Source organism: Choloepus didactylus, chromosome 18 (genome assembly GCF_015220235.1).
Source record: "Choloepus didactylus isolate mChoDid1 chromosome 18, mChoDid1.pri, whole genome shotgun sequence".
NCBI classification, from domain to species: Eukaryota; Metazoa; Chordata; class Mammalia; order Pilosa; family Megalonychidae; genus Choloepus; species Choloepus didactylus.
In genome coordinates this window covers 37,469,757-37,485,113 of record NC_051324.1, presented here as the reverse complement: position 1 = coordinate 37,485,113, position 15,357 = coordinate 37,469,757, and the positions used below count along the sequence as shown (strand labels likewise).

At 41.4% G+C, this 15,357-nt stretch overlaps 1 protein-coding gene across 1 annotated transcript in view; it reads right to left on the bottom strand.

Moving 5' to 3' along the window:
* The window catches only part of TEX14 (testis expressed 14, intercellular bridge forming factor), a 108,342-nt gene that overhangs the window by 6,555 nt on the left and 86,430 nt on the right, over positions 1-15,357 (bottom strand). The window contains exons 26-29 of the mRNA XM_037809976.1: positions 5,943-6,017; positions 3,265-3,342; positions 2,595-2,691; positions 940-1,032 (exon numbers count right to left, since the gene is read on the bottom strand). Coding sequence (XP_037665904.1) covers positions 940-1,032; positions 2,595-2,691; positions 3,265-3,342; positions 5,943-6,017 — 343 coding nt within the window. The remainder of the gene's footprint in view (positions 1-939; positions 1,033-2,594; positions 2,692-3,264; positions 3,343-5,942; positions 6,018-15,357) is intronic.

The following is a 15,357-nucleotide window of genomic DNA, read 5'->3' as shown; positions in this document are numbered from 1 at the left end:
CATTATCTCTGTCTTTTAGAGCAGGAGAGTAAGCTGACTCTTCACTTTACAATATTTCAGGTATGTGAGGGCAACTATCAAATTCTCCACTCCATCTGCTCTCTAGGTTGAGCCTCCCCAGCTCCTTCAGCGCTTCTCATATGAGATGGATTCCAGACCTCTGACTGTTCTGTGGCCACCCTCTCCTGTTTGACGATGTCTGTTTTAAAATAAGATGCCCAGAATGGAGCCCCACACTGTGTCCTAAGGCATCTTCTAAACAGCATGAGACAATTACCTTGATCTGGACAGTGCATTTCTGTTTATTCAGTATTAATGCCACATTGATCTTTTTAGCAACTGCATCAAACTGAGGACTGAATGGTGCTGATAATGCCTTCTTCAAGAAACACTTCTTGAATTCCTTCTATGTCTCAAGATGCATGCTACGTGCTGGACATATAAAAATAAGACATAATTCCTGCCCTCGATGAACTTAATAGTGAGCAGGAGCTTCCAAACATTTCCCAAGCAGTTCAGTCTCCCTTATTATATGCTTTTTTACACCTAAATGCTCACCTTCATGTTTTAAGAGTAAGCTAACATTTCCAGCTGTCAAAGTCATTTTGAATTCTGAGTCTGTCATCCATGATATTAGCATTCATTCCTAGATTTGTGTTATCTAAAAATTTGATAAGCATTCCTTTTCTGATTTAATGCAAATGATTATGGAAACTTGGAAGGTGGCAGGCCACTATACAGCGATCTTAGAGGCCTCTGTCTATACTGATACCAATCTGCTAATCAATATCATGAGCACTGTGGAGCAGTTGGGAGGAAGAGGGGCAAGTACAAGAGTGCAGACAGATGGGAGTCAGGGGCTTATCTACTGCAATGTAATGCCTTCACCAACATTCATTCTCCAAGGAGTCTATATATGTGTTGTTACTGAAAACTGACCTTGCAGAGCCCTCTGGGAGGTCCTGTAGCTGCATGCTCTCTTCAGGTGGCTGTAGCCATCTTTCCAGGTCCTCATCAAGGGTGGAGTGAGCTCTATCCAAGGGCAAGTGAAGACAGTTAAGATGAAGTCATAGCTCCTCTCCCTTGACAAAGATCATTGTATTTAGCACTTTATATTTGTATAACCAAATGTAATTTGGCCTTCTTGAGCTACTCTTCTCTGGCTTTGAAGGTGCTTTGGGGAGATGGAAGGAATGGATTATATCATACATCATAGACCTAAGGGTCCTAAAGGTTCTCTTTAACAAATGTCTTTCCCCCATTTCTTTGTCTTTTTGTCTTCTGTCTACCCCCCCAAAACGCTCTCCCTACTTTTCTGAGTACAGGGCTTTAGTTTCTTCTTGTACTTCCCAGACTTTCCTTTCCAGGTCTCTCTCTCTTTTCCTTCCTTATGTAGAATAATTTAGCCCTTGAAGAGTATAACAGACACTGGATTCACTACCCCAAAGTTATTGACAACACTCTTCTCCCTTGCTTTCCTCTTCTATAGCAGCTGGAAAGCGAAAGCTCAATTTCCAGCCTCCCTTGCAACAGAGGGTGGCCATATGTCACACTTTGGCCAATGAGATATAAATGTGTGTCTGATGGGAAAGGATTCTAGAAAAGCCTTTGCTTTCCAGATAAAAAGTGAAAAGGCCAGCTAGCATACTCCTTTACCCCATCCCCTCTTATCTATGCCTGGCATGTGGACAGCAGTCATCTTGCAATTAGGAAGTGATAACCCTGAAGACAAAAACCAACAGGCTACAGGTGGCAGAGCAGGAAGATCAAAAGCGTCTAAGTTCTTGATGGCATTGTCAAGTTGCTACGCCAGCTGTGCCCTGCCAGCCTGTGGACCTCTTGTTATGTGAGAGATGCTCATTTGAGCAGGATGGTAGGGTTTTCTATCATTGGCAGCCAAAAGCATTCTGCGTGACTTCTCCAAGGATCCAACAGGGCTAGTATTAGCATGAGGTGAGTGGTAGAAGTGCAGGGTCAGATCCTGTCTTTCTTTAAAATGGAAACATTTTGTTCACTGTGGATTTTTTTTTGCATTAATTTTGATTTTTTTTTTTTAAATATTACATTAAAATATTATTTATCTTGGCTACTGAGTTTTCTGGTGCTCCCTAAAATTTTGTGCTCAAGGGGAGTGTCCCACTTGCCTGGCCCTTGTCCTGGCCCTGAATGACAGTTCAGAACAAGGCAAGAGAGGACGAGACAAAGGAGGTGAAGTGAAGTGATTTACTTAAAACGCAGGCAAAAGGAGAGTCCAAATCAGGAAAGGAATCAGGTTTCCTGAGGCAAATTTGTATTTTCAGACTGCGTTGTGTGCATGATTGCCTCTATTTTCTCTTATTTGGCTAGAAAGATTTTAAATTCTCTTCTAAGGCCTCTGTCTAACTAAATGGTTCTGAAAGAAGTTGAAACCTCAGTTTGCTTCATAAAATGAAGTAAAAACAAAAAACCAAAAAACAACTTTTTAGGAATAGCGGCTGTTAGAACAATAAGGAAAAAGAACATATCCCCCTCTTATTTGTCAAACTTAGAAAAAAAAACTAATACAAGCTAATAATTGTTTAAAATCCTTTCAAAACTCCAGTTTCTTTTGTTACCTTTCTGTGTCCTCTCCTAGATCCTGAGTTTCTTTGGTCCAAAGTGTACTATCTTCTCTTTCACTGTCAGTTTCTTGTTGTTCTAAGTGCCTTTGACCTAAAAAAAAAAAAAAAAAAAAAAAAGTTGCAAAACTTAACTTCATTAGAACAAAAAAATTTTTCTGAGAAAGCCTGCCTTCAAATGGAATGCAAAAAATTAAGGTCAGTCAGGAGCCCCTCAAGCAAGCAGTGCACTAGCTCCCTCTTCCCATGAGAAGCAGGGGACCATGAGGCAGTCTTGGGGAATCAGGAAGGGACACAAATGCCTACATTCACAGCAGCTGCTTCTGGGGTCTTGGGAGCTTGTTGGTGCCAGATGAAGCCACACAGAAAACCTTGCCTGTGTCAAGGCTCAAGAGAGAAAAGGAAAGAAAGGGTGCATACAAAAGGAGGCAAGGGACCCTGAAAACAAAGCGCTCAGATTTGCTTGGGTGGGAGTGGGTGGGGGTAAGGTGGGGGTTGGGGTCCTGTTCTCAGTTGTTAGATGCTTCTATGGTTGGAGTCCCAGGGAAAGCATTTGGGTGCAGAAAGGACGTGCCCTTAAATGTATGCCAGGCATTTTACATATGCTATCTCATTTAATCCTACCAGCAGTCCTATGTGGGGAAGAGGATCTGCATAGTTAGCTTACCTTTTGCAGTAATGTCTGGATCACTAGCTGTGCTCTTATCCAGCACTGTGGAAGAGGCCTGCTGCTGCTTCAAGAGCTCTGCCACAATACAAAAGCAGAAGGCAAATGATTTCCTCCTTTGCATTTCACACCATTCTCTAGGGCAGTCATTCGCAAAGCATGATGCTAGGACCAACAGCATCAGCATAACCTGGAAACTTGTTAGACATGCAAATTTGCAGACCATGAATCAGAAACCCTAGGAATGGGGCCTCACAATTTGGCTCAGATTGCCGGGCATCAGAATTTCAGGGCAATAAAGTTTATAGATAAAGCTATAGATAAAGTTTAAGAAACACAGCTTCAGGGCATGCCAGCTCTGAAAGGAATTCTTCAAGTATGACAAAATCCCATACAACACTAAAAATAAAAATTAAAAAGCGGCTGCTGCTGATCCTAAGTAACACAGAACCCCATGTGGCAGGTGCTGTTTCTAAGAATTTACATACATTAATCTTCACAACAATCTTGTGAAGTTGGTCCCATTATTGTTATTCCTATTTAACAGATGAGGAAATTAAGGTAAAGAAAGGCGAAGGAACTTGCCTAAAACTACACAGATAGTAAGTGGTAGAGTTAGGATTTAAATCCAGGCAGTCTAGCTCTAAGGTTATATTATTAATCTCTATTTTATGTTCTCTCTAAAAAGTTTGTAACAACATCAGAGCAATCTAAGTTTTCCTCCACCTCTACTGGTCTATGTATCATATTTTTAATTGGTCTATGGACAGACAGGAGGCAAAGAATATAATTTCCAGTTTCTAAAGAAATGATCACTAGATCAAGACAAATATCTACTTAATTCAGTACACTTTGCATTTGATAGTCTCCTCAAAGTGTTCCCCAGAACAGAACAGAAAGGCAGCTGAGAGGCAGCATAGACAGGCGGCTCTGCGCTCACCAGCATGGCGCTGTTCTGTGCAGGTGCAGGTCAGTTCCCTTCCTGCAGTCAGGAAGCAGCCCCTATCTCACAGTTCCCAGTCATCAAGAGGCCTATGAGACCATAAAATACAATTTCAAATAAAAACTCCATTTTTATCCTTGCTAAAAGTAGTCTCTTGTTGATCTTAAAGGATCACGAATATCTTAAGGTTCCAAAGGACCCTCCCCTTTAGACTGTTGTCAAGAGCCTAGAGTCTTGGCTGTGGGCCTTCCAAAAGAGCACTGTCAGCTCCAGGTCGCTTTCCCAAAACTCTCTTGAGGGGAAAGAACAAGAGGAACAGGGTGATGATATTCAGTAACAGAATGGGTAGGGCCATCATCAGAAGGAACTACTCAAGTGCCCTCTGCCCTTTATCTTTCTGGAAAATTACTATCCTATCTCAAAGGACAGACATCGCCTAGAAACCTGGCCCAGATAAATCCCATAAGGTAAAATGAGGGAGGGCTTCCGTAGAGAGTGCTGGGCTAGAACCCCGGAGGAAGGCTGGTAACTCAGCTGCTGAAATGGGAGAGTTGGAGGGGGGAGTCACAGGGTGACTGCAGAGAAAGGACAGCAGAATCCAAAGGAAAAGTATCAGCTACAGTCAACCGGCAAGGGAGTCTATAAATACTGCCTTAAGCCATGACCAAGGAACAGATGACATGGAGAATCTACCTGAACAGGATATGTGTGAGGTAACGTCCACTCTCACTAGCAGCAGTCCTACTATTTTACTAAGAAGAGCAACTAGAGAGGAAGAATTTGCAAGGACTTACCAAAGTCCCAGAGGAGGAAAGCTGGGGGTGAGGGTGACTTAAAGAGCCTAACCCAACAATCTGGTAGTCTGTATGACCATGTGGCATTGAAAGAGGAGTGCAAGAAAGGACCTATGATTACAGAAAAAGACACGAAAGTTTCCTGGCAGCTCTTACACACCCCATCCATATTCATCAGACCAGGAGTAAGGGGCTAGGGGGTATAATAAGGAGCCTAGAGGGTAGCTGTCCATTGAGACAGACCAAAGAAGTTCTCATTCACTTCTCTCTTCCTTATTCTTTGATACACAAAATCTCAGAAACCCTGAAACCAAGTGGTGCCGCTCAGGAAATTCTCTATAGGCCCTATAATAAGAATTGGACCATAAGATGTCTGATGAGACTATCCTCTAACGACAAGGGGCTGACTGGTTGGCCAAACTGTCAGGAAGAAAGCTGTCAGGTCTTTCCTGGGGAAGCAGGACATCTGCCCCCAAATGCCTCTACAACCATGCATCTTTTATTTTCAGCATCAACGAGTTGGGCAGGGCCAGCTAATTAGCTGCAAATAAAATTGCGTTTGCACCACTCAGCCTCTACCTGAGATGGAAAATTCTGTCTCATTAGGTCTTGTGCCACTGACTACTGTGCTTGGGAAAGGGATTTATCTGCAATTCCAATACCTTTAATATCTCCTGCTAATGGCAAAACTATCAGGCCTCCAAGGTATGGCTGGTTTGATTTGAAAAGGAGTTAAGAATTCCTTTAATAAAAGAAGTACATCATAATGAATCAACTGAATGTTGTTTTTTCCCCCAGATTCATTACCACAGACTCTTTCTGTACATTCAACCAGCCCTTCACAGGGCCTTCTGTAGTAGTGCTCAAACAATAGACAAAACATTCTAGGCAATGACCATAACTAAGGGGACCGTGGAGTATTCTGATTGAACATCCCTTACCAATTTCATCAAGTAGCTCCTGAGATGGTGGTGGTAGCTCATCAATGTGATGCTGTGAGATGGCTTCTACAAGTTCTTAAAAAAGACAAAGGGGAAAATGACTTAACATCTTCCTTGATATGAATTGGACTTTCTAAGCTCCTACATGGACTCGAAGTAAGATTTCTCAATGATGAAACAAAGGGTGGGGGTGGAGGGAGGAAAATCTCTTACATTAACAGCCCTAAATGAGATCCCATAATATGTGAATGGCCTTCACTCTCCAAGTTACCCTCAAATCCTTTCCTTTATCATCCCTGTCAGACCCCAGAAAAGAGTCTAATATAGAAGAAATGTCTAATCCAGGGGCCCTGCTGCTTATCTCATAGATTTACCAGGTGGGCCATAAACTAAGGGTTGAAGGCTGTTTTAGAAATCCCAGTCACAGTGGTGCCTGGACCCAGGGGGCGGACAAGGCAAGATCAGATATGCCCATAAGATGAACGACCACAAACAAGCTAAAAGGCCTGCTTCCTCCACATAAATAATATAGTGCACATCAAAGAAGAGTAGTGTGTTAGAACCCTAGTAACCAGTCAGCAGAAACTGATAAGCACTCACCCAATTGAGGCCCAGAACACACTCAGCAGGACCCTTCCCCCCCAACACCCAACATGGGTTTTTCCTTTAAGAAATGCTGCTCTCAGATAGAAGGCCGGAGCCACTTTTTCCTTTCTTTCTTTTCTGATGGCTCCCACCTGCTTTCTCCTGCTTTCTTCCTCTAATAAACCTTAAACTCTCTACTTAAACCATGACTCACTGCGTTGTGTGAATTCTTGAACAGCTCTGGACCTAACATTTGGTGCCGAAGACCTGGGATGGAGGTTTGACTGATGTTTAAGTTTCCTGGCCCCTCAGGACAATGGGGCAGCCTCCCAGTCAACTCCGTTCCCTGAACTACACAGCCGTTCAGGTTTCCATGCATTCAGTGGCTTGAGTCCATCAACTAAGACCACCTTGACGCGATGCTGGATCACCCTCACGGCTCTCAAACATCTACAAGTAATTCGGCCCTAGGTAGGTAAGTGATGTCTTTCTGCCCAGATCCCCCCTCGGGAGTTTTGTTCTATGTCCTGTGGACATCTCGGCCCACCTCTGGGTGGCGCCTCGGGCCGCTTTAACATGACGCCTGGCTTCGTAAGCCTAGGAAACCTGAGCACTCAGTCAAAACTCTCCGACACTCTGTGAGTGTCTTTCCCCATTGCAGCAAAGTAACCCGGGGGACGCCTTGGATGAAAGACTGCACGCATTTCCTGACCCCCAGTGACAAACTGGGGACGCCTGCTTTGTTGTTGCGACCGGGTCCTATGGGTCTGGGCCGTTAGTCTCACTTGAGCAACGTTTTGGGTGGTCTCTGTAAGCCTCTAAAGGAGCAGGGAACCGTGGGTCCCCCCATGGGCAATCTCCGTAAGCCTCTGACAAGCATGGCCCCAATTCGTGTCAGCCTCATCCAGGGAAACTGTAAGCCTGGTCCCCCCGTGGGCGATCTCCGTAAGCCTCTGACAAGCAAAAGTTCCCTAACAAATCACAAGCCTATCAGATTTCTTAGATAATCATAGGTAATATACAGTCACTTTTCAATAGCTCCAAAACTGAATTTCCTAAATCTACCCCCTCAGATTTTTAAACTTCAATTAAAAGGGGAAGTACAACCAATACAATTTGGCCGCAGTATCCTTTAGAACAACAAAAACATTAGCCAGAAAATGGCACTTTCAATTGGCAAATTCTCGCTGAACTTAATAATTTTATTTGGCACAACAAGTGGTCTGTAGCTTTTAATCTTAAGCTTTCTAAACTGTTTGGTCCCGGCTATTCTTATGCCACTCTGTCATTTCCTACCAAATCCTCCTCCTTCACAAAAAAACCTTCTAAATCTTCCGCTTTCTTCTCTACAAAAGTTAACCCTGAAAAGCCTTTAAGCAGCTTCTCTTTAACTCTGCAAATCATCCCCCTCCTAACTCTTCTCTAACCCTTTCCACTCCCCTCCCCTTGCCGTTAACCCCTTCCCCCTTCTAGTCCCGTCGCCGCTGCCCCCTCCTTACCTCACCCCACCCGCATGCAGTCACTGCCCGTGCGCCCCTCCCCCGTCTCCCGCTCCAGCCCTCCTCTTCCGCACAGGAGAGTGCAGCACAAACCCGGAGCGTGCACAACTGGCGTAACCGGAGGATAAATGAATAAGGCAAGAACTCCTCAATTACTGTCTGCTGCTGTTTTACTATCAACAAACCTACCCCATCCCTAACAATGTTTAGCCTCTGATTTACAAACACTAAATTTACGTCCCAGTGAGCTGCTTCAATGTGTAAACAACCTTCTACTGTGCAGCTGCCCTAGCCTTATCGCACTCCCCTTAACTCCCTCCAACAAAAAGGATATAGTTTCCAAAAATAAAAAACAATTTTCTAAGCCACAAGTCACTTACTTAAAAATTTCCCTCTCCCCTAGCAAAAAGAAAACTTATTTGTCTATTTAATGAAAGATCAGGCAAGCCTAACTATTTAAAACCATATTTTCAAATGCCCTAATCCATGTCTCCTGGGCTGTGGAGCTCCCCTCAGCTACCCAGAAATTTTTCCTACAGTACCGGAACTTGGAAGTCCAGGTGAAAGTGCCCGCTGCAAACAAACACCGAACACATCTGAGTTAAGGTAGCTTTACAATTGAGACTTTCCCTGTGCTTGGTAAGTGTGTAATTTTTTGTTTATTATGCTCACTTTGCTTTCTTTTGTTTCAATTAGTCTATTGTGTAGTAATGCTAACTAAGTTAATCCAAGGGTCTACATGCAAACTCAGTGGGCTTAAGCCCCACTGACCATAACCCCAGATTTCTAGTTCTCTTTTTAAATTTTGTGCAGTTTGCACAGTTTGCATTTGTGTAAAAAACCAGTAACATTTAAACAGCTCCTACTCCTATGTTCTGTCTTTATAATTTCTTTTGCTGTTGTTCAGCATGGGAAACTCTCAAAATGTGCCAGTTACATCTTTCTTAAAAACTATTCTTAATAATTAGTCTAAATTTAGAGAGTGTCATGAAAATTGTTAATAAGCTATAGCTGCAGCCAGCTGGCCTTTATGAGTGGTATGGCTAGCTATAGCAAACTGTCTCAAGAGAAACAAAGAAATCTGTAAGTTCAAAGAAAAGTTAGTTTAAAAATATATGCAGAACTTCCACCTCTGCTTTAATTTCGTAACTTCCAAAGCAATTAAAAAATATAATAATAATGTAAATGTGCTAGCCTATCAGTTTTTAAAATTAAGAAGTCAAAAAGAACCTAGTCAAAAGGGTCCTTGCAAAAACCTAAAATTACTGAAAGAACATCAAAAGTAACTAATACAATTTAAAAAATCAGCAAAAGTGCAAACTGTCAAAACCATGTTATAAAATAATATCTCTACTAAGGAATCTGATAATGAGAACTTTGACTCCCTCTCTCTATAAAGAATGTTTTGTTTTAAACATTTAGCATCATTCTAACAAGTTTAATTTTAGTGGTAATAGCATGTTGTGTAGAAGGAATAAAGAATGTTTTTCTAATTAAGGGAAAAAGACAAGTAGCTTTGTTCTAAACGACTAATTGTTTAGGAATGTAAAAGAAAGCCTGGAAGGATAGGAATGTGGGATAAAGCTAAGATAAATACAAAAAGTTGTAAAAGGTTTGTAGAGCGGAAAATTTATTTCTGTAATCAAGGTTAAAAGATAGGTACAAAAAGCTGTAAAAAGTTTGTAAAAACAATTATTTCTGCAGTTAAAGTTTAAAAAAAATGGTAAAAACTAGTACTAACACTGCTTAACAACAAAACCTCAAAACTTAAAGAAAAAAGTGGTTTTATAAAACAAAATAGCATTAAATATTTTAACCACTACCCAAAGCACTAATATGCAATGTTGTGGGTATGTGCCTAATAATTCAGAAAATATAAACATACCTCACCATACTGCAAGCTTCTCACATTAAGGTCTTTTGCTGTTTTTATTAAAAAAAGGTTTCCTGGGAGGCGGGGCAAGATGGCAGACTGGTGAGCTGTATGTTTTAGTTACTCCTCCAGGAAAGTAGGTAAAAAGCCAGGAACTGCGTGGACTGGACACCACAGAGCAATCTGTCTTTGGGCATACTTCATACAACACTCATGAAAACGTGGAACTGCTGAGATCAGCGAAATCTGTAAGTTTTTGCGGCCAGGGGACCCGCGCCCCTCCCTGCCAGGCTCAGTCCCGGGGGAGGAGGGGCTGTCAGCTCCAGGAAGGAGAAGGGAGAATTGCAGTGGCTGCTCTCATCGGAAACTCTTTCTACTGATTCAAACTCCAACCATAGATAGACTGAGGCCAGACACCAGAGACTCTGAGAGCAGCCAGCCCAGCAGAGAGGAGACGGGCATAGAAGGAAAACAACACGAGAAGCTCCAAAGTAAAACCAGAGGATTTTTGGAGTTCTGGTGAACACAGAAAGGGGAAGGGCGGAGATCAGGCCTTGAGGCGCATATGCAAATCCCGAAGCAAGGCTGATCTCTCTGCCCAGGGCACCTTTCCTTAATGGCCCTGGTTGCTTTGTCTATTAGCATTTCAATAACCCATTAGATCTCTGAGGAGGGCCGTTTTTTTTTTTTTTTTTTTTTTTTTTTTTTTTTAATCCTTTTTGCTTTTTCTAAAACAATTACTCTAAGAAGCTCAATACAGAAAGCTTCAAAGAATTGAAATTTGGGCACGTCAAGTCAAGAGCAGAAATAAGAGAGCTCTGAGACAAAAGGCAATAATCCAGTGGCTGAGAAAATTCACTAAACAACACAACTTCCCAAGAAAAGGGGGGTGTCCGCTCACAGCCACCATCCTGGTGGACAGGAAACACTCCTGCCCATCGCCAGCCCCATAGCCCAGAGCTGCCCCAGACAACCCAGTGTGACGGAAGTGCTTCAAATAACAGGCACACACCACAAAACTGGGCGTGGACATTAGCCTTCCCTGCAACCTCAGCTGAATGTCCCAGAGCTGGGAAGGGGGAGCAGTGTGAATTAACAGAGCCCCATTCAGCCATCATTTGAGCAGACTGGGAGCCTCCCAACACAGCCCAGCAGCCCAGAACTGCCCTGGGGGGACGGCACTCACCTGTGACATAGCACAGTCATCCCTCAACAGAGGACCCGGGGTGCACAGCCTGGAAGAGGGGCCCACTTGCAAGTCTCAGGAGCCATACGCCAATACCAAAGACTTGTGGGTCAGTGGCAGAGACAAACTGTGGCAGGACTGAACTGAAGGATTAGACTATTGCAGTAGCTTTAAAACTCTAGGATCATCAGGGAGATTTGATTGTTAGGGCCACCCCCCCTCCCCGACTGCCCAGAAACACGCCCCACATACAGGGCAGGCAACACCAACTACACACGCAAGCTTGGGACACCAATTGGGCCCCACAAGACTCACTCCCCCACTCACCAAAAAGGCTAAGCAGGGGAGATCTGGCTTGTGGAGAACAGGTGGCTCGTGGACGCCACCTGCTGGTTAGTTAGAGAAAGTGTACTCCACGAAGCTGTAGATCTGATAAATTAGAGATAAGGACTTCAACTGGTCTACAAACCCTAAAAGAACCCTATCAAGGACAGCAAATGCCACGAGGCCAAAAACAACAGAAAATTATAAAGCATATGAAAAAACCAGACGATATGGATAACCCAAGCCCAAGCACCCAAATCAAAAGACCAGAAGAGACACACCTAGAGCAGCTACTCAAAGAACTAAAGATGAACAATGAGACCCTAGTACGGGATATGAAGGAAATCAAGAAGACCCTAGAAGAGCATAAAGAAGACATTGCAAGACTAAATAAAAAAATGGATGATCTTATGGAAATTAAAGAAACTGTTGACCAAATTAAAAAGATTCTGGACACTCATAGTACAAGACTAGAGGAAGTTGAACAACGAATCAGTGACCTGGAAGATGACAGAATGGAAAATGAAAGCATAAAAGAAAGAATGGGGAAAAAAATTGAAAAACTCGAAATGGACCTCAGGGATATGATAGATAATATGAAACGTCCGAATATAAGACTCATTGGTGTCCCAGAAGGGGAAGAAAAGGGTAAAGGTCTAGGAAGAGTATTCAAAGAAATTGTTGGGGAAAACTTCCCAAATCTTCTAAACAACATAAATACACAAATCATAAATGCTCAGCGAACTCCAAATAGAATAAATCCAAAAAAACCCACTCCGAGACATATACTGATCACACTGTCAAACATAGAAGAGAAGGAGCAAGTTCTGAAAGCAGCAAGAGAAAAGCAATTCACCACATACAAAGGAAACAGCATAAGACTAAGTAGTGACTACTCAGCAGCCACCATGGAGGCGAGAAGGCAATGGCACAATATATTTAAAATTCTGAGAGAGAGGAATTTCCAGCCAAGAATACTTTATCCAGCAAAGCTCTCCTTCAAATTTGAGGGAGAGCTTAAATTTTTCACAGACAAAGAAATGCTGAGAGAATTTGCTAACAAGAGACCTGCCCTACTGGAGATACTAAAGGGAGCCCTACAGACAGAGAAACAAAGACAGGACAGAGAGACTTGGAGAAAGGTTCAGTACTAAAGAGATTCGGTATGGGTACAATAAAGGATATTAATAGAGAGAGGGAAAAATATGGCAAACATAATCCAAAGGATAAGATGGCCGATTCAAGAAATGCCTTCACGGTTTTAACGTTGAATGTAAATGGATTAAACTCCCCAATTAAAAGATATAGATTCGCAGAATGGATCAAAAAAAATGAACCATCAATATGTTGCATACAAGAGACTCATCTTAGACACAGGGACACAAAGAAATTGAAAGTGAAAGGATGGAAAAAAATATTTCATGCAAGCTACAGCCAAAAGAAAGCAGGTGTAGCAATATTAATCTCAGATAAAATAGACTTCAAATGCAGGGATGTTTTGAGAGACAAAGAAGGCCACTACATACTAATAAAAGGGGCAATTCAGCAAGAAGAAATAACAATCGTAAATGTCTATGCACCCAATCAAGGTGCCACAAAATACATGAGAGAAACATTGGCAAAACTAAAGGAAGCAATTGATGTTTCCACAATAATTGTGGGAGACTTCAACACATCACTCTCTCCTATAGATAGATCAACCAGACAGAAGACCAATAAGGAAATTGAAAACCTAAACAATCTGATAAATGAATTAGATTTAACAGACATCTACAGGACATTACATCCCAAATCACCAGGATACACATACTTTTCTAGTGCTCACGGAACTTTCTCCAGAATAGATCATATGCTGGGACATAAAACAAGCCTCAATAAATTTAAAAAGATTGAAATTATTCAAAGCACATTCTCTGACCACAATGGAATACAATTAGAAGTCAATAACCATCAGAGACTTAGAAAATTCACAAATACCTGGAAGTTAAACAACACACTCCTAAACAATCAGTGGGTTAAAGAAGAAATAGCAAGAGAAATTGCTAAATATATAGAGACGAATGACAATGAGAACACAACATACCAAAACCTATGGGATGCAGCAAAAGCAGTGCTAAGGGGGAAATTTATAGCACTAAACGCATATATTAAAAAGGAAGAAAGAGCCAAAATCAAAGAACTAATGGATCAACTGAAGAAGCTAGAAAATGAACAGCAAACCAATCCTAAACCAAGTAGAAGAAAAGAAATAACAAGGATTAAAGCAGAAATAAATGACATAGAGAACAAAAAAACAATAGAGAGGATAAATATCACCAAAAGTTGGTTCTTTGAGAAGATCAACAAGATTGACAAGCCCCTAGCTAGACTGACAAAATCAAAAAGAGAGAAGACCCATATAAACAAAATAATGAATGAAAAAGGTGACATAACTGCAGATCCTGAAGAAATTAAAAAAATTATAAGAGGATATTATGAACAACTGTATGGCAACAAACTGGATAATGTAGAAGAAATGGACAATTTCCTGGAAACATATGAACAACCTAGACTGACCAGAGAAGAAATAGAAGACCTCAACCAACCCATCACAAGCAAAGAGATCCAATCAGTCATCAAAAATCTTCCCACAAATAAATGCCCAGGGCCAGATGGCTTCACAGGGGAATTCTACCAAACTTTCCAGAAAGAACTGACACCAATCTTATTCAAACTCTTTCAAAACATTGAAAAAAATGGAACACTACCTAACTCATTTTATGAAGCTAACATCAATCTAATACCAAAACCAGGCAAAGATGCTACAAAAAAGGAAAACTACCGGCCAATCTCCCTAATGAATATAGATGCAAAAATCCTCAACAAAATACTTGCAAATCGAATCCAAAGACACATTAAAAAAATCATACACCATGACCAAGTGGGGTTCATTTCAGGCATGCAAGGATGGTTCAACATCAGAAAAACAATCAATGTATTACAACACATTAAAAACTCGAAAGGGAAAAATCAATTGATCATCTCAATAGATGCTGAAAAAGCATTTGACAAAATCCAACATCCCTTTTTGATAAAAACACTTCAAAAGGTAGGAATTGAAGGAAACTTCCTCAACATGATAAAGAGCATATATGAAAAACCCACAGCCAGCATAGTACTCAATGGTGAGAGACTGAAAGCCTTCCCTCTAAGATCAGGAACAAGACAAGGATGCCCGCTGTCACCACTGTTATTCAACATTGTGCTGGAAGTGCTAGCCAGGGCAATCCGGCAAGACAAAGAAATAAAAGGCATCCAAATTGGAAAAGAAGAAGTAAAACTGTCATTGTTTGCAGATGATATGATCTTATATCTAGAAAACCCTGAGAAATCAACGATACACCTACTAGAGCTAATAAACAAATTTAGCAAAGTAGCGGGATACAAGATTAATGCACATAAGTCAGTAATGTTTCTATATGCTAGAAATGAACAAACTGAAGAGACACTCAAGAAAAAGATACCATTTTCAATAGCAACTAAAAAAATCAAGTACCTAGGAATCAACTTAACCAAAGATGTAAAAGACCTATACAAAGAAAAACTACATAACTCTACTAAAAGAAATAGAAGGGGACCTTAAAAGATGGAAAAATATTCCATGTTCATGGATAGGAAGGCTAAATGTCATTAAGATGTCAATTCTACCCAAACTCATCTACAGATTCAATGCAATCCCAATCAAAATTCCAACAACCTACTTTGCAGACTTGGAAAAGCTAGTTATCAAATTTATTTGGAAAGGGAAGATGCCTCGAATTGCTAAAGACACTCTAAAAAAGAAAAACGAAGTGGGAGGACTTACACTCCCTGACTTTGAAGCTTATTATAAAGCCACAGTTGCCAAGACAGCATGGTACTGGCACAAAGATAGACATATAGATCAATGGAATCGAATTGAGAATTCAG